We start from the raw sequence: 19,813 nt of genomic DNA on the forward strand, positions 1-19,813 counted from the left end.
GGAATCCAGAGGCGGTGAGTTGGATTCCATCTTCCGGTACGAAGTTGATACAATGAGGCAATTTTCTCAAATCCCCTTCCCGCTGCCGCCTCTGTCCATCAGGCAATATATATGGGTTCACCAATTAGTTCATTGGCAGGTAGCGTGTACGGAGGTAGAGTGTTGGTACGGCCTCCTTTTCCAACACATCTCGTCAATGTGGAAGACCAAAGACCCTTTAGTGTTCCCTCTAGTAGAAGCACTTCCTCCAGAAGGAGTTTGAGCAAGCGATCGTAGGACCACACCTTTACCTTTTATGAACATACCCAATGTTGATTTGCCACAGAACTCGTTTTCAGAGCAGCAATAATTTTAATACGATACCAACAACGCACAACTGCTCAGGCATAGCCACAGCACGATGCTGTCTCGTGCAACTTCATGAGCTGCATGTTCAGCACCACTTTAAATTCGTGTGGATCGTTGACCAGCGTTACACATCCGCATTCCGAGACTTTACAAAACAAGAAAACTCAAAACATAAACCAGATAGACTCAACACGTGCAGTTTCGCAGCCAATTTTATGGTTCATAATTAATTTTGGGATCATAATTGATCAACTCACTGGTGAGCTGAAACAACAATAATTAGCGCGTTCAACACTTGTACATATGACAATTTTATACATTTGGCTATGTTGGGTGGTGGAGGGTCTTATGACATAAATTTGACCAGATCATTGTGGCTTCACTCAAAAAACAATGAGAAATTATAAACCAGATAGAAACCATTCCTGTGTGACGATAAACCAATGGCAGAAGTAGCGAGAGCTGAAGAATGGCAGAAGTAGCGAGAGCTGGAGGATGGCAGAAGTAGCAAGAGCTGGAGGATGGCAGAAGTAGCGAGAGCTGGAGGATGGCAGAAGTAGCGAGAGCTGGAGGATGGCAGAAGTAGCGAGAGCTGGAGGATGGCAGAAGTAGCGAGAGCTGGAGGATGGCAGAAGTAGCGAGAGCTGGAGGATGGCAGAAGTAGCGAGAGCTGGAGGATGGCAGAAGTAGCGAGAGCTGGAGGATGGCAGAAGTAGCGAGAGCTGGAGGATGGCAGAAGTAGCGAGAGCTGGAGGATGGCAGAAGTAGCAAGAGCTGGAGGATGGCAGAAGTAGCGAGAGCTGGAGAATGGCAGAAGTAGCGAGAGCTGGAGGATGGCAGAAGTAGCGAGAGCTGGAGGATGGCAGAAGTAGCGAGAGCTGGAGGATGGCAGAAGTAGCGAGAGCTGGAGGATGGTAGAAGTAGCGAGAGCTGGAGGATGGCAGAAGTAGCGAGAGCTGGAGGATGGCAGAAGTAGCGAGAGCTGGAGGATGGCAGAAGTAGCGAGAGCTGGAGAATGGCAGAAGTAGCGAGAGCTGGAGGATGGCAGAAGTAGCGAGAGCTGGAGGATGGCAGAAGTAGCGAGAGCTGGAGGATGGCAGAAGTAGCGAGAGCTGGAGGATGGCAGAAGGCGCCAACATGTTTCACTCTCACTGCGGTTACTTTTAGGATTAATTCGTGCATGGCTACCAAGTACTCAAAATGTATTTACTAGCACAGGTACCACTTATACACATGCAAAAGTTATTTGAAATTATAAATCTGCCATCAAAAAATGTAAATTCATTAAAGTCTAATTTCTAAATTATGATTAACGGAGAATTCTCAAAATCAAAAACACTAGGCGAAGAACCCGGGGCCGGCCCGGGACACGCTGGCGGGACTATGTCACTCAACTGGCCTGGGAACGCCTGGGAATTCCCCAGGAAGAGCTGAAGTCTGTCGCCAGGGAAAGGGAGGTCTGGATCGCCACGACTCAACATGCTGCCAAAGCGACCTTCACCAGGACAAGCGGATTGAGAAACAAACGAACAAAAATCCGTTCAACAATTAATTTAATTATTCAGCCATTTGTAACTATGCATGTTGATTGTCTAATTTAAACAATGCTACGTAAAATAAAAGAATGTGTTTTTGTGAATTACACCAAAATTAAAAACCTAAAACACAGTTATATGTGATTGTCTTCACATGATTCTTGAATTCAAACTCTACACCAACCCCCTTCAGCTATACATTTAAACAAAATTGGACATCAGTGATTATTGTGAAAATAAACATAATTCCTGGAGACTAATTTTGTTATATACATTTGAATGAATATTGTTGTGAAATTGATTAACGGACATTTGTTAATTCGAAAATGGGTTCGTTTAAGTCAGAGGATGGGTGGGTGATTATTGTGTTTCAAAAGGTTTTGGGTTCATAAGAAAACATTGTGGAGTGACCATCTTGAACAAGATTAATGTATTATAAAACCACACTCAAACAAGTGGTTAAAAGTTTCCTCGTCTTCTGCAAATTAGTCTGCCTATTAAAAGTATTCATTAAATGATGTCATTTATGTTCTCCCCCTCTGCTGTATGGATTTTCTATGGGTTTCTCCCATAGCTAAGCACATAGAATGTCATTGATATTGGCCAATCATGTCAATTCAGGACCCTCATTAATATCATGTCCATCAAACCAACTTCGATAAATCATGACTATTGGGGACACAAACTCGCACACGGTCAGTACTGATGCTTAAATCAGCAGCTGCTATCCATCGCTCCTCTGACAGATAATGCTGGAGCTCTTGAGCGAGGCATAGTCTTTGTGCTTTTCCAAGGTAAATATTATAGTATTTTAAATAGGGTATATGAGCTCTAACAAACCACAAGAGCTGAAATTATGACTGTGTTTTGGTGAAATTTGACCAATCGCAAGCGATGACCTCGCTTCCCTAAACGGGAGCACTTGCAATGCTGGTTCTCGAGTGGAGGCACATGTTAGAATGGGTCAATGGGAGGCCGGGCGACCGCATTCAGCCCACACAGGCAGAACAGATTACATCATTTATGGGTCACGTAATGCATAACTTTCCTGATTTTATGGTTTCATGATATGAAGAACCTTGACCTGTTGCAAGCGAAACATTTCATCTGTTAAATTTGGTTGTAAAATATTGTTCTTTAACTCACTGGTGAGCTGAAACAATAACTGGAGAGTTAAACGCTTGTGCACGTGAACATTACGTTTGTTTGGGTATGTCGGATGGTTAAGGGGATACGAACATTTTTTCGACCTATTACATGGCCTAACCTCAAAAATCAATCAAGGATCATATTGGCTGCAAAAACCTATACCTTTTAAGTGTTAATAAGTTAACGCTATTGAGCCAATAACTCAATATATTCGATAGTACATCAAAACATACTTCTGAAAAACATTTAGATGTGTATACTCATTGGGCAAATACAACACTGTATCCATTGCCTCGATGCTCAGAGCATTAAATCACTTTGACTGCAAGGAGTGTAACAGTCACTCTCCACCCGCAACGACCTTCAAAATGGCCAAGGTTACGAACCAGTGTACCAGTATAACGCACCGGGAACTACCAATACTCCGATGGTCAGTTCTATGATTCAAGTTTCTAATCAACCACATTTTTGTCAGATCGCAGCACCAAGAGATAACACTCTGTGGTGTATTAAGTTTCACAATTATGGAGACCCCCATTTTAAAAATTATGCCCAATGCAGTATTGCAGCTTGTAAGATCTTCACTGCAGGCTGACCCAAAAGCAAATCTCCGTCCCCAGTTGGGAATGCATTGTAGTCGAGTTAATTCACAATGCCTTGCTTATACTTATGTTATCGAGAACATAATGACGTGGCGCTGCCACAATCTGTGACAAGAATTTGTCCAATTGTGCATCTCCGTGACTCTCATAGTTTGTCTATCTCTGTATTCGTGTCTGTGTGAAGCTCCAGGTCTGTCTCTACGAGTGTCTCCATATCTGTGCGTCTCTGTTAGTGTATTTGGATGTGTCTGTCTCAATGTCGGAGTGCCAGTACAATTGGGTCTGTAATTGCATGACCTGCCTAATATTGTGGGTTTGTGTATGCATTACCTAATATTCTCTGTGGGTTTGTGTATTCGTGGCCGAGTCGGTGTATTCGGGTCTGTTTGTCTGTGTTTCCATATCTGTGACAGTGTTCGAGTCTATATGTCCGGTCCACTGATTCTGGCTCCAGTCATTAAGGGTGGCCAGTCCTCCACTCGAGGCAAGAAACTGCTAAACAGGGAGTGACTTTGCTTCAGAGCAAAATTATGACGGAGGTGTGAGAGCATGGAGGCGTGGTGTGGGAAGCTGCGAGTCCCAGGATGTTGCGGCGATAAATAGTTGTGGTGGTAATAAATAAGTTGTGGTGGTAGCCTATGCTTCCACCAAAAATGAAAATCATTGGAGGGATGCAGACAAGGGCGATGAGTCGGATGCATGCTCTGATCTCCTATCCCAAGTGCTGGCTAACGTGGCTAGTCTGGATAGTCAACTTATTGGAGTGGGTTATGATGCAGGCACGTGGGCCAGAGTAACTGGAAGGCATGGGCCAGATTAGCTCAATAACGGTAGGAGGCTGCTAGATTTATGTGCAGGTCATGGGCTTGTAATTACCAAAACACTGTTCCATACATCGGTGCATCCACACATCATGGATGCACGCCGGGTCCAAGGAAACACATTTGCTGGAATACATAGTTACGGAGCAGTGAATACAGGCACATGTCCTCGACACCAGGACCTATCGTGGAGCTGATATACCCACTGAACATCGACTTGTCAACTGTAAGATGCGCCTGCCATTCTGGGGTGGTGGGCATCCACATAGGACCACATTCAAACCCACAATAGTCTTGGCTAGCTGATGAAAGTTGCAATATTTTCATCGTGTCCAACTGGGGTTGGCATCATCCCCATCTCCTGATGCCGTGAGGAAATGGCTGCATTGGGGATACGGTCCAAATCTCCCCAGAGACCCTGGCTAAGAGGTAGTGTTCCGGCTAGCTGAGAAAAAACGACAGGCCCACTCCCACCATCCAACGTCCAAGAGTGAGGTTTACCACAACCTTTGCGCAGGGGTTCGAAAAGCCGTTTGGCAATGCAAGGATGAGTGGTGGTCACGGGTTGCTGAGGAGATGGGAAAATGCTCCAGTCGTGCAAAACCACAAGGAACTTTATAATTCCATAAAAAAAGTTATCCGCTTGTTGACCCTGCTGGGGCCTGCTGTACCTCAAATTTTGGAGGAAGTAGCTGGAGTGTTTGGCTAACGTGCCATCTGTTTAGGAAGTGTGAAAGGCTATCCAGAGCCTCAGACAAAGTCAAGCGCTGGGCAGAGATGACTTTTCAAGCGCATTGCCGAGGGTGGTGTTTGCGTGCTGGCTGCCCTTTGTGACACTATTACAGTTGTCTGGACCACAGGACGGGTTACGTAGGATTACAATGATGCCCTGGTTGTCGCCAAAAAGGGGGACACGCACTGACTTTAACTTTCGGGGCATCTCCCTCAACGTGCCGGGAAAGGCATTGGTAAAGATACATCATGGGATTTCCTTTGCCAGTATCAAAATATGAGAATAGGTTTTCCCCTTTTTTCTGGCAACAAAACAGGTGTTAAGATGTTAAAACACCAAACTTAAACCTTTTACAAGGAATCATGTCTGCATTAACCACATATACTTGTGGTTAAAATGCAAACAAAAACATACTCCGATAGTTCTAGATTTGAAGCTTTCGTGATTGCAATTATTCATATTCTTAGGTTTTTTTCGGTAAAGTCATACAAATATACAAACACAGACATAATTTCAACCGTGATGACGGTTACAAACTGAGTAATCATTGGAAAGATGTGATTAACCATGCAAAAAAGATTTAACTACACTTATTTGCCAATCTTATTTGACAGACAACCATTACTGTTTTACCATGTTTAGTGGTGGTCTCCCTGTTACAGGTTGAGTCACAAACCGCACCTCTCCATAACAAAGGCTCAGCCTTTGTTATGCAGTCTATTCTTAGTCTCAAGCCTCACCTTACCATATTAATAATAAGTATGCGGCCCGTGCCCCACCACCTTCTCCAACCATTATATAAACGGAGTGGTAGCTCCTGCAATCTCTCATTTACTTGATACAGCTGTCGTGGCTGTGACGGTACCACCTGAAGACGGAAGCTTGTGTTGCCTCCGAAACGTCGTGATTTTTATTTTATTTCTTAATGTTTTTACCTACGTGACTTTACCGAAAAAACCTAAGAATATACTCCGATAGGATATGCATTGTCTTTGAAACTGATTGGTCCACGCCTTTTGGCGTCCTATGGTCTAACACCGTTTGAGACTAGTTTCTGTACTTGGGTCATGTGCTTTACGACAGCTCTGGTTTGGCAGCAAAGGTCTCACTCCGAATCAGCAGAGCGGCATTATGTTTTCTTCAGCGGGATAACGTTGTGTGGAAGCTACCTGGTCTATTGCTCAACACGAAGCTCCAGGTCTTCCCGGCCAGTTATGCCATTCCGTAGCTATGTTTACGAAACGTGGACACCTGGAATGGAACATCTGCGCCGTTTAGAAACATTCGAGCTGGCCCGGGTTTAACCAGGCTGGATTGTGTAAGCTCACAAATCCTTGAGAGATCTGAAGCAAGGCTGCGTTGGCTGGGTCATATACCCCCGCATGCCCAGCCACCGCTTGCCCAAGCAGCTTGTTTAATCGGATACAGGCTAACCGGACATGGCATGGGACAGAGAAGAGATGGACTAATGTGGTAAATGATGAAATGGAGCTTAGTGGACTTAAGGAAGAGTAATACCAGCAGAGTCAAGATCGGCCTCTATGGAAGAGAGTCATGAAGGACGCTGCTGGGCAATTACCCTCCTACAACAGCAGAGGGCAGAGGAGCGACATTTACAAAGAGCGGAGCGACATTCACAATGAGCGGAGCGCCGAGTGACTAAAAAAAAACAGCAAGTTGACAGTAGGGAGCACAGATGGTGTATCTGCCCCTCATCTCAGTCAACCAATGGCACCTGGGCCTTTCCTGTGACGTGCCAGCCAGCCTTCGATACTTCGCGTGACCTCAAACTTCACCTAGCCTGGCACAAGCAGCGGGGTGACGTCACCACGACTTAGTGGCGATTGGCAGCTGTTGTTTCCATGACTGTGGATCTGTCTCTCCGTGTCTGTCATCATATCTGTGTTTGAGTGTATTTGTCTGTGTGGCCTTCACAGGTGCTACTCGCGAACAGCACTTTCCCCAAAAGTATGTTTAGGCTATATGGGGGATCTTTGTGTTTGTTGCATCTCTGTTTCCGTCTCTGTGTGCCTCCGTCTGTCTGCACAACTGTGCATGCACGACCGAAGAAGTTGAGAAGTCTAGAGTTGGAGGATGAAAGCTGTCTTGCACTCTGCCACGACCAATGAAGAGAAGAGGGTGGGACGCTTTCCTCTAATTCTGAAAATACCATAGCATACCTGGGCCTTTTGCGCGGCATGCCTGTGAATCACTGCAGTATTGGTGCTTCATGGGCTCTAATTTCGCCTACAAATGTAATCCAGTGGGTGGCAGCATGTGAATTCCATCACCATGGTTGCATTATGCGGTTGAATGCCAAACTCAACCACTACTCTGACATCGTGCTCCAACCCTTTGTATTCTTACGTATGCATACTTACAGAGTGCTATCGGCGTTGGTCAAACATCCCAATATAGGACCAAAGAGTTTGGACAATTATTGGCTTCGGTTCTGGCCGCCTTCCCGCTTGTCTGGATTCCCGTGCCTCTCCATAATCTCTCCCGAGAGTGAGCACATGAAAACTGTGTGCATTACACATTCTAAATGATTTGTGGTTACTTTGCATTGGTTGTAGGTTTGTTTAGATTAAAAATGACAATGACCGTGCTTCAATATACATGCCGAAGAATATAAACGAAACACTACTTTGGCTGAGACAATACACAGCGTGTAACAAACACTTGCAAAACACTAACCGTAACAAAGAGGCTGCGACTCCCAGCCTGTGACGAAAGGCCTCCGTGTCACTACTGAATGTTTTGTTACAAACATAAAAAAAGCATAAATTTTTAACTCTACAAACTACACTACATGTAAACATTGTATGCATTGGCATTGTTGGTAAATATATTACACAATGTCAACGTTACACCAGTGCTTTCTAAAGCTCAATGTAGTATTTCTGCTAACAGCAGTTTATAGCCAAAAAACAGCTGAGGAATCTAAGTTGTAATCTCAATAAATAATCAAGACAATATGCCTCCACATATCCGTCTTTCCAGATGAAAAATCCAAGTATTTGTTTACACATTTGCAACATGGCCTTCTGGGAGACCATATTCACAGCATTCGTTCAACATAAGCAAACGATGGGCCGGTTTCAACATTTAGTGTCTCATCAGCAAGCTTAGAACGCATTGGCATAACGTGCTTGCCGTCAGGCGTATAGGCAAGGACCCTTTCTGTTAGATATGGGTCCTACTTCGATGCAAACCATACAATATGCAACAATCATTCGCATGGCAGTTCATCAACATTGGTTCAAGCAAGCTCGACTGCTGATGAGACAATGTAAAAACCTGTCTGGAGTAAGCATGTGTTGGATATATGCTCCTGAAATGATGCACTCCTAGAAGGAAGGTCGTGTGGCTGATGGGATGTCTAAAGAAAACTTGAATTTGTATGTGGAGGGACATATGTATCGTATTGGTGTATTGCCTGCTTATTTATTTTTATTACTTTTATAATCTCAATGTTCCCTTGATGTGCATCTTCAGCGCTTGTGCTGCCCTCGTGCGAAGTGACAGCTGAAGTCGTAGCGATCGTGGCAGCAATAGCCACAAACATTGCACTGGAAGGGGTTCTCATAGCCATGGCAGCCCATGTGAATGGTGTAGAGTATATTGTCTGGGAAGTATATGTCACAGTGAGGGCACTGGTGGGCCTCTGTGTCAGCCTGGTTTGTGAGGGCCGGGGGTCCACGCATGGGGGAGAGACGCCCCCCTTGGGGGCAGGAGCCGGGAGTCTGGAGCACGGGCAGGGCGGGTGTGCTCCGGTGGCTCCCCGTGCTGCTCGGCGTGTTGGCTCTCAGACTCATCTCACTGCTGCTCGTCAGTCTGATCGGGCTGCACCCACTGGGAGGGTGGTGCCCACTCTCCTGCTTGTTCGGGTACGGCGATGTCTGCCTCGAAGAGGGCTGCGAGTGATGATGCTGCTGCTGGTGGTGGTGGTGGTGCTGGGCTGAGTGATGAGACTGGGGCTCTGGGCTAGAATGAGCTGGAGAATGCTCCTGGGCTAGACTGATGGATGCAGCGACCACTGGACCGTTTGCAGGCATTTCCAAATTGTGCGCTGCGTAAAGGTGTTCCATTATTTTTCCATCCCGTTCTTGCAACGCCAATCCATCCTTGTTGCCGTCTTCGATGAGCTGTCCGGTTTCGCTGCAGATTATCCCTTGCGTCTCGCTGCAGTCCAGCTCCTCCTGCTCGTTGATCCTCCCCGTCTCGCATATGTTCCCGGCGCGACCGCGTTGGTCGGCGTGCGCCGTCTGAGTACCGCGAACTTCACCAGACACCAAGCAGGAAATCTGCCCGGCGAGAGCCGACAACTGGCTGAGCGGCGTCTCCTCACTCATTTCCGGGGCGACGCCGCCGTCGGAGAGAGAACTGTAGTTCCGCATACTCGGAGCCAGGTCATCCCCGTGAAATCTCGCATTGGACTGCGGTGCAATGGAACCGTGGCCCATGCCCACCATGGTCGGTGGGCTCATGTTGAGGCTCAGGCTCGCACGTCGTCCTCCGTAACCGCCTCCGCCGTGCTGATGCAAGTTGTACGAAGACGCGGACGACAGCGAGCCCGAGTGCCCTGGGTAGGCGTGATGAGCCCTGCGCACGAACGCTGCCCCAAGTCCCAGCAAGCTGCGGCGGTTGGCCAGGATCCCTCGCTGGGCCAGCCCTGAGAGGCCAACTAGGCCCGAGGTCTTGTGGCGGCGCCTGCGGTGGTGGGAAAGATTGCTGCGGTCGCTGCAGCGGAACGAGCACAGGTTGCACTTGTAGGGCTTCTCCCCCGTGTGCGAGCGCATGTGCGCCTCCAGGTGGCGCACGTAGGCCGAGGCGAAGGAGCACAGGTGGCAGCGATAAGGCTTCTCTCCTGCGCAAACAAAGCCGACGGTCACATCAAAGAGAAAGGGTGGGAAACACGTTCAGTTGGGCGGCAGGGTGGAGTAATAGTACCACTTGTGCTCGACAAGAAGTTCCTGGGTTCGATTCCTTACTCGGGCGACATTCTCCCCATGCATTTGCTTCAGTTTTGGTGAGGAGTGTCTGCGGAGGAAAATTACTGTTAACTTCCCCACAAAAGCGGTAATCATTGTATAGACCCCAGAGGGCTTTTGGGCTGAATCAACCGCCAATCAGGATTTGAACTTGCAGCCTTCCGATTGAGAGCCGCTTGCTCTACCGCTCAGCCACATGGCCGGTTTAAAACAATGGCACCCACAACAGGGTAGTCGGAGCCTGGGTGATGTGACGATTACTACTAAGGCTCTTGGAGGCCAAAAGCATCGACAAGCACTGGGACGGAATGGCTGCACCTGGTGCCTTCTTTCAGCCACCTCCCTATTGTATACAATATAGATTCAGAAGTTCTGTATAAGGCAGTCCTCGACTTACAACCATAATTCGTTCCTGGGACTCGTTCCTAAGTTGAACGGTTTGCAAGTAGGGAACACTGTGCTGTATTTATATGCCCCTATGGTCAGTTTTTTTAAATGGGTTACGGTTCAACAAAAAAGGGAAGCATTGTTAAAGTCATGAGAAGAAATGTTGTAAATTTGCATGTAAGTGTAAAAAATTAACTAAAGTAATAAATAGAAAAAAAAATCTGTTTAATTTTCACTTACCTTGAGTCCTGATGCTGGCTTACTTATTGGAAGCGGCACAATGAGTAACCACAATTGCACATACACATACAAAGACAGACAAGAAAAAGACACACGCAGACAAGACAAACACAGACAAGACAAAGACACAAAGACAGACACATACACGGGCCACACGCATGCACAGACACACATTACAACGATAACGATCCCCAGATAGCCGAAACAGACTGTTGGAGCAAGTGCTGTTCGCGAGCAGCACCTATAATAATAATTTACATTTATTTGTAAGACGCCTTCCACTAATGTCTCAAGGCGCCTTGTAAGAATAAGGATAGGCCAAGAGAACAGAAGCTAAATAGAATAAACTGATTTAATAAAATGTGTTTTAAGATGAGATTTAAAAGGCCGGCATGGCACACGAGGGAGTGAGTGGTCAGCAGCATGCCTGGCTGCCTTTGTCTCCCCAATGGCGATGTTTACACACCACCAGGTACTCAGCCTCATTTGAGGCTGAGTTGACCTAGGGGAGGCCCAGAACCTGGTCAGATAATCATCTCCGGTGTTGGCCGTGAACGGGAATGGAACTCGGGTTGCCGCTTTCGTAGCGCAGCACGCTAACAGCTACACACACGTTCACACACAAACACATACCTCTCAGTTCATGTGCAGTAGCAACACATTAACTGATTTAATCGCTCCATCTACTCGCTGGCTGCCACTCCGTTATTCTTGACCAGTGGCCATTGTCACTTATAGCCATGACGTGTCCTGCACAAGTCCACTCTTCGCAACAGGTGTGCCGTGGCAAAGTCCTAGGTCTGCCACAGAATTATTGGAATTAGAATATCAAGCCCCCACCCCCACCTCCTGTCCCCTCGTCTCCATTTGTTGCAGCACAGCAGCAGATAGATGTCAGCCCCACCCCCGGCCCATTGAACTCCCTCAGTTGCAGAAGTGTAGACAAGCAAATAGACGTGGAGACAAACGCACAGAACATGGAGACACAAATACACTCACGCAGTTGGGCAATTTTTTTGTCACGGAGTATAAGAAAGGGATTTCGAAATCTGTCAGCTACAAAGCAGTCCCATCCCATCTGTCCAGGCCCACAATGATTTTTTTTTGCTTCGGTGTGCTGTGAAGATCGGGCACAAGTGTGTTCTGTAAAATGAGAAAGGTTGAAAAACGCTGCTCTAACCCACGAGAAGAATAACAAGACTACTCGCGGGCAAAGCAGAGTGAGTGAGGCGTGCGCTCTGTGTGTGCAGCTGCCATGCTCCGTCGCCGTGCCCACCGGTGTGGGTCCTCATGTGTTCCTCGAGCCGCGCCGTGCCCTTGCACGCGTAGTCACAGTACTTGCACTTGAGCTTCCCGTCCTGCGTGCGCTCGTAGCCGTCGAGCGGCAGCCCGAGCCCATCCTCCAGGCAGCCCTCCATCTTGTCCGCCAGGGCTGAGGGATCGCCCACTGCATCACACGAATTAGAATTTGTTTACATTTATAATATCAATAGCAATCTTTGCATTTACATGACGCCTGCTTAAATGTCTCAGTAAACCAAAGCTCCTGACATCACACCTCATCTCATTTCCATGGGGACCACCAGTAATTGCTGTACAGCACAAGGTGATGATTCAGTATCAGCCTGCAAGTGGGCATTCGACCACTAGTAGGGGGCGACGATTTCTACGCGTAATGTCAATTGAGTAAATTGCAGTGCCAGTTTTCGGATTTCAAAAATTTAGACCACGCCGGCACACAATGGCCTACTCATTTCGACTTTCATCAGGGGATTTGTAATATCTGCTATTGGTAGTATTTTGCAGTTAATCTACACCGCAGTAATAACCAGGGCTGCTTGCAGGAATCGAATTATGAACCTCTGAAACAAATGGCGAATGCTATCTCTAGACCACGTCATGGCCCAAAGTTTATAAATTATAAGTGAAGTGTAAAAGAAAGGGAGAACTCCGTAACTCTGTACTCGAGTCCAACCTCAAGATGCTCACCTCCATTGAGAGGCTCTGGATCTGTCTCAGAACCAATGGAACCTGAGATGAGATTGACCTGGTTGGTCTGCTGAGTGAGGTACTCCTGGAAATCTTTGACAAAGTCCTGGGGCGGATCTCCCGTGTCCCCATCCGCCTCCATCTTTACGGTGACGGTGGCAGCCGCCATGTCTGCCATTGTGGTTGTGAATCTGTAATGAACACACACCACCACAGCAGGCCCAACAACAATGTTTCTGCTAAAAAAAAACTTAACCAGGCATCGCCAATGAGATAAAATCACTAGCTGGTATTCAACAAACCTGTGAAATGTGCAACACCTGTGAAATCTGCAAACTATCCCAGCCTGACCATGTCAATATTGAAAGTCAGTGGTTACCTGCTCTAATGAGCATTGGGGAAATGGTGCTCATGTCCTGATCATAGCGATGAGCTCAAGGTGGGAATTCCACGTTACTATGGCTGGAGCTATTCACCCCATAGGACAAGATGATTAATTTTAATTCAGTGCAGGGAACAGTGTACTATGAAATATTAAGGTAGCAATCTCCTACACCTTTGTCAATGGCCAATGGAATGTCATCCCACCACTTGAGGTATCCAATTCATTACAGACGGAAGGGTTAGCTCTGGAACGAACTTTACAGTTTTCCAATGCTGTTGCTGAAGGTACACAAAAAGTGTAAAATTATTTATGCAGATGTTTTATTTTTTAACAGGAGTGCAAGGGAAGACAGAAAGTAAAGTGCTTATGGATAGGATGCCAATTTGGCTATTTTATAATTTAAACAGCGTATAAACCAGTACCATTGTGTTGTAGCATACAGTATGTTATCAAAAGTATGTTATCCTACTCTACTATCACCACTCGCATCGCACTAACCACCCCCACCACAACTCACATTGCACTCTTCTCCACCACAACTCACATCGCACCCTCCACCATCACCACAACCATCAAACACCACCACCATCACTACCAAAACCATCACCACCCACATCGCACTCTCCACCACCACCATCACCACCACCATCAACCACTGCCATCACCACTCACACCGCACTCTCCACCACCATCACCACTCGCATTGGACTCTCCATCACTCACACCGCACTCTCCACCATCAACACAAACTCCACCACCATCATCACTCACATTGCACTCTCCTCCAACACCACCACCAACGCACACACCGCACTCTCCTTCATCACCACTCACACCGCACTCTCCTCCATCATCATCACCATTCATATCGCATTTCCCACCACCATTACTACTCACATCGCGCTCTCCACCACCATCACCACTCACATTGCAATCTCCTCCACCATCATCACCATCACCACTCACATCGCACTCTCCTCTACCACCATCACCACCACCATCACCACCACAATCACCACCACCACCAAAAAACAAAGATCCCCCGTGTAGCCTTAACATGCTGTTGGGGCAAGTGCTGTTAACGAGTAGCGCCTATGAAGGCCGGCACGACATACGATGGGGGTGGATTCGTCAACACCACGCCCGGCCGCCTTTGTCTTCCCAGTGGCGATGGTTACACACCGCACCAGGTACTAATTTGAGGCCGAGCCGACCTAGGGGAGGCCCATAACCGGTTCAGATAATCGCCACTGGTTGGCCGTGAGCGAAAATCGAACTCGGACGGCCCAGTTCGTAGAGCAGCGCGAACCGCCACACGACTGCTCCACCATCACCAACATCACCATCATCACCACCATCAAACACCACCACCATCACCACTCACATCGCGCTCAGCACCACCATCACCACCAAAACCATCACCTTCACCACCATCACCACTCACATCGCACTCTGCACCACCATCACCACCACCACAAACACCACCACCATCACCTTCATCACCATCACCACTCACATCGCACTCTCCACCACTATCACCACCACCACAAACACCACCACCATCACCTTCATCACCATCACCACTCACATCGCACTCTCCACCACTATCACCACCACCACAAACACCACCACCATCACTACCAAAACCGTCACCACTCACATCGCACTCTCCACCACCATCACCACTCACATCGCACTCTGTACCACCATAACCATCACCATCACCACCATCACCACCCACATCGCACTCACCACCACCATCACTCACATCGCACTCACCACCACAATCACCATCACCACCGCCACCACCATCACCACCAAAATTACAATCACCACTACCACCACCATCACCACTGTCACCACCACCGTCACCACCATCACCACCGCAATCACCACCGCAATCACCACCGCAATCACCACCATCACCATCACCACAATCACCATCACCACAATCACCATCACCACAATCACCATCACCACAATCACCACCACCATCACCACCACCACCATGACCACCACCACCGTCACCACCATCACCACCGCAATCACCACCACCACAATCACCACCATCACCACCATCACTACCATCACCACAACCACCATCACCTCTCTCACTTTAGTCTCCGCTCGCTGCTCGCCTCTTTCTCCTGCGCCGGGCCGCGCCTCAGGGTACGCGGTGAATCGCGCCCCGCGTCACGCCACCTCACGCAGCAGGGTCCGCGATAATTTACTCCACAGAGGCCAACGTCATGCGCCCTGACTAATCCCGCCCCCCACCTCCCTTGGCTCAAAGCTTTTGTTACCGCACGAATTCATGTGCTTTGGGTCTTTCGGTAAAGTCACGTAGATATAGGTAAAAAAATACCTAAAATATTAATTTTTTTAATTTTTTTTGTTATTTTCTTTGAACCTATTTACGTGACTTTACCGAAAGACCCAAAGAATATGTACCCCCCCCAACTCAACTAGGCGATATGTTAACTCCCACGCCAGGTGTGCAGGAGGTCGTGGGCATCGATCCCGACCCTGACGATGCCTGCTGCTGTGTATTTGGAGTTTGAGTGTCTCTCTCTCCCCGTTGTCGCGTAGATTTTTGTCCGGGTCCTCCGGGTTTTCCCTCCGCATTTAGAAACACGCGTTTAGGGTATATGGCTGCTATAAATGTCCACATAAGCCACTTCGTTGAGCTATCATTTGTGACCAAGTTGCTTCTGAAACAGAACTATATAGCTCAGTGGGGCTTTACCTAGTAAAATAAAACATTTTAAAGAATAATTATTAAATAATTATTAAAGTTTTTAGTTTAGTTAAAGGTAATCATAAACACAAAATTTTGCAGTCTTTTGAAATACGTGGTCAACCAGGTTCAGTGTCTAACTGTGTTGTGGGCCGACTGGGTTGCATCGCATTATAATTCTAAGGTTTGCTGAGTTCGCGTCTCCCATCTTCTTGCTGTATCTCCCTCCGTGCAGTTTGCCGTTCTCTGTGTGCCCTGTGTCACGTGATGTCCCTCTGTGTGCCCTGTGTGTGATGTCTGTGTGTGATGTCTCTGTGTGCCCTGTGTCACGTGATGTCCCTCTGTGTGCCCTGTGTGTGATGTCTCTGTGTGCCCTGTGTCACGTGATGTCCCTCTGTGTGCCCTGTGTGTGATGTCTGTGTGTGATGTCTCTGTGTGCCCTGTGTCACGTGATGTCCCTCTGTGTGCCCTGTGTGTGATGTCTCTGTGTGCCCTGTGTCACGTGATGTCCCTCTGTGTGCCCTGTGTGTGATGTCTGTGTGTGATGTCTCTGTGTGCCCTGTGTCACGTGATGTCCCTCTGTGTGCCCTGTGTGTGATGTCTGTGTGTGATGTCTCTGTGTGCCCTGTGTCACGTGATGTCCCTCTGTGTGTTCCCTCGCTGTGTGGTTTACGCCATTTTCATCTGAGGACGAGCGCTTGTGTTGCGTTCGCAACGTCGTGATTTATTTTGTTTTATTTCTACATACGTGACTTTACCGAAAGAACCAATGAGTAAAGTAATCATCATTAACTCATCCAATATCAAATTAGTAAATGCAGATGCACGAAGTAGTTGTTAGACTTCTTGATGAATGGACTTTAATCACGGTCTGGTATCCTTAGTGGCAGTTAATGGACAGGCGTCTTGCCCTTGCAGGAGTCGTTGCACCCTGTCTCGACTGCTGAAGTGCAGATCCATGTGAACAGCGCGATGCCACCGTGACACAGCCACACGCCAGCTGTGACAGCTAGCAGCTTGACGGACGACGGCCCCGTCACGGCGATGGGCCATTGATGAGAGCACAGCAGCGGTGGTGCTCTATCAGGGCTGAACTCTGATGGTGTCGACGCGGCTCTCCTCGTGGGTCGATACAGCACAGCACTCTCTCCCCATCACGTGACAGCTGTGCATATATCTTTAGAGTGATAGTCCACGGACTTGTAGTTATAAAGTGACTATTTATCTCGTGTGGATTACGGCTTATGACTCGATTTGCACAATTTAGTGCAGACGGTATTCTCTCTCCTTTGTGGATCTTCTCCTTGAGTCGCACTTATCTCTGCTTATGCACCAACGAGTCTTGCGGCAATGCCCTCTGCTGCCCACAACGCAGTCTGTTGTCCTGTCACCTCTATTTAAATCGATCCGCAGAGTTCACCATGTCACGAAAGGAATGGCTTATTTGACATTTAACGCAGTTGCCGAGCAAAGACCCCAACAGCAAGCAGTCGGCAAAAAACAGCAAAGCATCAGTAGATAATAGTTCAAGCGATCTTGAATTGAGCAAGATTATCGGATGCCCCTCATGCAACTCCGAAGCGCCATCAATCTGGTTGCATTGGATTGTTGCAGCCAAGTGGCTGAGAACTAGGTCCTTCAAATCCCCGGAAAGCCCGGAGAGATGACTGGAGGTAGACACCAGAGTGGCTAAAGCAGTGGCTGTCGCCAGACTCCACAATGCCTGTGTAATAAAAGACTCCGTCAGGCACTGCTGGTCTCTGTTGGTCTTTTATTTAGGTTCTTTCTCCGCACCCCGCTAGTCCCCTCCGCGGACCAGCGTCTCCTCCACTCCCGCACTCCACACACCGCTGGCCGACGGCGTGCTGAAGGTCCCTCGGCCACGTGGCCGATGGCGCGGATCTCCTCTCACCACCCAACGTGGCTCAGCCTCTTTACTCCCCAACTGACTTCGATCTCTTCCGGGCTCCCACTTATATCCTCTCCCCCCACGTGACCCAGACTCCTCCCCTTCCGGATCGTCAGATCCGGCCTTCCCATACTGCCCTGCTGGCTCCGCCCCCATTCACCTCGCTTCCCATTGGAACTGAGGTGAACGGCGGCTCCTCCCACATGCCCCCCAGACCGGGCTCCGCCCCCCAATACCCCGGGCCGTGTGATTGGGCCAGAGCCCACCAAGAACCCCATATACGCTCGCATTACACCTGTTTGAGTTGGGACTCCTCAAACCCGTGTGGTCGGCTTGATTTTTTTTTATGATACTGTTTCCTAACTTTTATTCTTCTATAGAATATTTGCTGTTTTGGAAACATTGTTGTGGTTTCATTTTGGTTTTGCATTGTGTTGTTCATTGAATGCATGATACGGAGCATGCTATTCATATAGAGCTCAGGGTCTGCCACGTTGTTTGTAGAGCATATAAAGTGATAGGGAAATTAAGACCACATTTTCCTATACGATGTTGTCCAGTAGCACACTTGTAGCGCAAGAGTGCTTTTCACTCAATGAATTCCAATTGTTGCTGTAGACGAGTTTAATTTTGTGGATAAATGTTCAACCACCTGAACAGGGATTAACCAATAAGTTTGCAGCATTGTTAAATTAAGGGAGGGAGATTGGGGTTAGAGGGGCAAAATATGATTAGTCAACTGGTACCGCAGACATCCAATTGGGGGGGGGATTTTTAAAAATGAGGGACAGAGGTGGGGGCCAGGAGGTGGCAGAACAATGTTGGTGTGGCTGCCACGGGGAGCAGAGAGGTTGCAATTTACTTATGTCTACTTATGTCTACTTATGTCTACTTATTCTGATGGACCCACAGAGACCCACTGTTGGGGGTAAGTCACTGTTCGCAAGCACCTATGAAGGTTGCCACAACACACGAGGGAAGGTGGGTGGCCAGCACCACACCCGGCCGCCTTTGTCTTCCTAGTGGCGATGTTTACACACCGCAGGAGGTACTATAATCGTCACTGGTGTTGGCCGTGAGCAGGGATTGAACTCGGCTACACCAGGTTCCTAGTGCAGCACACTCACCACTACACTACCGCTCTCCACACTCCCAGGCACGCACAGATACCCACACAAGGAGCTAAACTCATCCTCAGATCTAGTGTACGGTCCAGATCTAGTGGGGGGGTCGGGGAAATAATTTATGAGTTCTCCAATAATTTCTTCCCATTTCCAGCCCTGAGTTTCCATAGAGTTGAAATGTATTATATGTGTAGTGGGTACAGATGGAGACCGAGACTTCTTTTTGGAGGCAACACGATTATTCAATAACAGCCCTAACACAAGGGCTAGTTACTCTAAAACGCGGGTGGCTATCTCGGACCGGCCCCCAGCTTGGGTCTGGGTCCTGTAGTTGGAGCTCCTCTTCCAGGCGACGAGGTGGGGATCTTCATCCAGAAAACAACAGCTGGTGCCACTCAGGGCTCTGGCTTATATTCCCGGTCTCGGGCTCGCACCGCCCCGGGACACGCCCACCTTTTTTAAGCCTCGAGAAGGACCTGTCCCTGGACACGTGGGCCCAGCCCCCTCTTTGGGGGTCCCGGGGTCTGTACCTCGAGACCTCCGGGTTCAACCAGAGTGCCATGGCCCCTCTCAACCCCGTACCCCCCTGGCTCTCTTCCGCCCCCTATCTTTCCGGGGCTGGCACTACATCCAGAGCGCAGTGCCATTCGTAAGCCACTCGCAGGGATATCTGCGACGTCAACATTGCGCCACCCGCTTCACACAGTGTCGTGCAGTGACATCCAGCAATGTCACTACACAAATGTAGTGACATACTAGGCGCCACTAGAGGGCAGCCATAGTACCCAGTGACGGGGGGTGCTGTAGGGGCATGACCCTGGCAACGGTGAGAAAGAGCGCGTGAGGACGTGGCCTTTGGA

At 48.3% G+C, this 19,813-nt stretch overlaps 1 protein-coding gene across 2 annotated transcripts; it reads right to left on the reverse strand.

Moving 5' to 3' along the window:
- Positions 1-343: 343 nt before the first annotated feature.
- Positions 344-15,363, reverse strand: LOC133359545 (zinc finger protein Pegasus-like). 2 transcript variants are annotated; one of them, XM_061577987.1, is made up of 4 exons: positions 15,299-15,363; positions 12,799-12,989; positions 12,086-12,256; positions 344-10,058 (listed from the first exon to the last, which is right to left on the reverse strand). In XM_061577987.1, exons 2-4 carry the CDS (start codon positions 12,974-12,976, stop codon positions 8,683-8,685), a joined length of 1,725 nt encoding a protein of 574 aa, XP_061433971.1. In that variant the 5' UTR covers positions 12,977-12,989; positions 15,299-15,363; the 3' UTR covers positions 344-8,682. The 2 variants fall into 2 exon arrangements, with proteins under 2 accessions (XP_061433971.1, XP_061433980.1); XM_061577996.1 differs by having other exon boundaries at positions 15,290-15,359.
- Positions 15,364-19,813: the final 4,450 nt, after the last annotated feature.

The sequence above is a fragment of the Lethenteron reissneri genome, chromosome 8, assembly GCF_015708825.2.
Source record: "Lethenteron reissneri isolate LAM-NWPU_2019-01 chromosome 8, ASM1570882v1, whole genome shotgun sequence".
NCBI lineage: Eukaryota > Metazoa > Chordata > Hyperoartia > Petromyzontiformes > Petromyzontidae > Lethenteron > Lethenteron reissneri.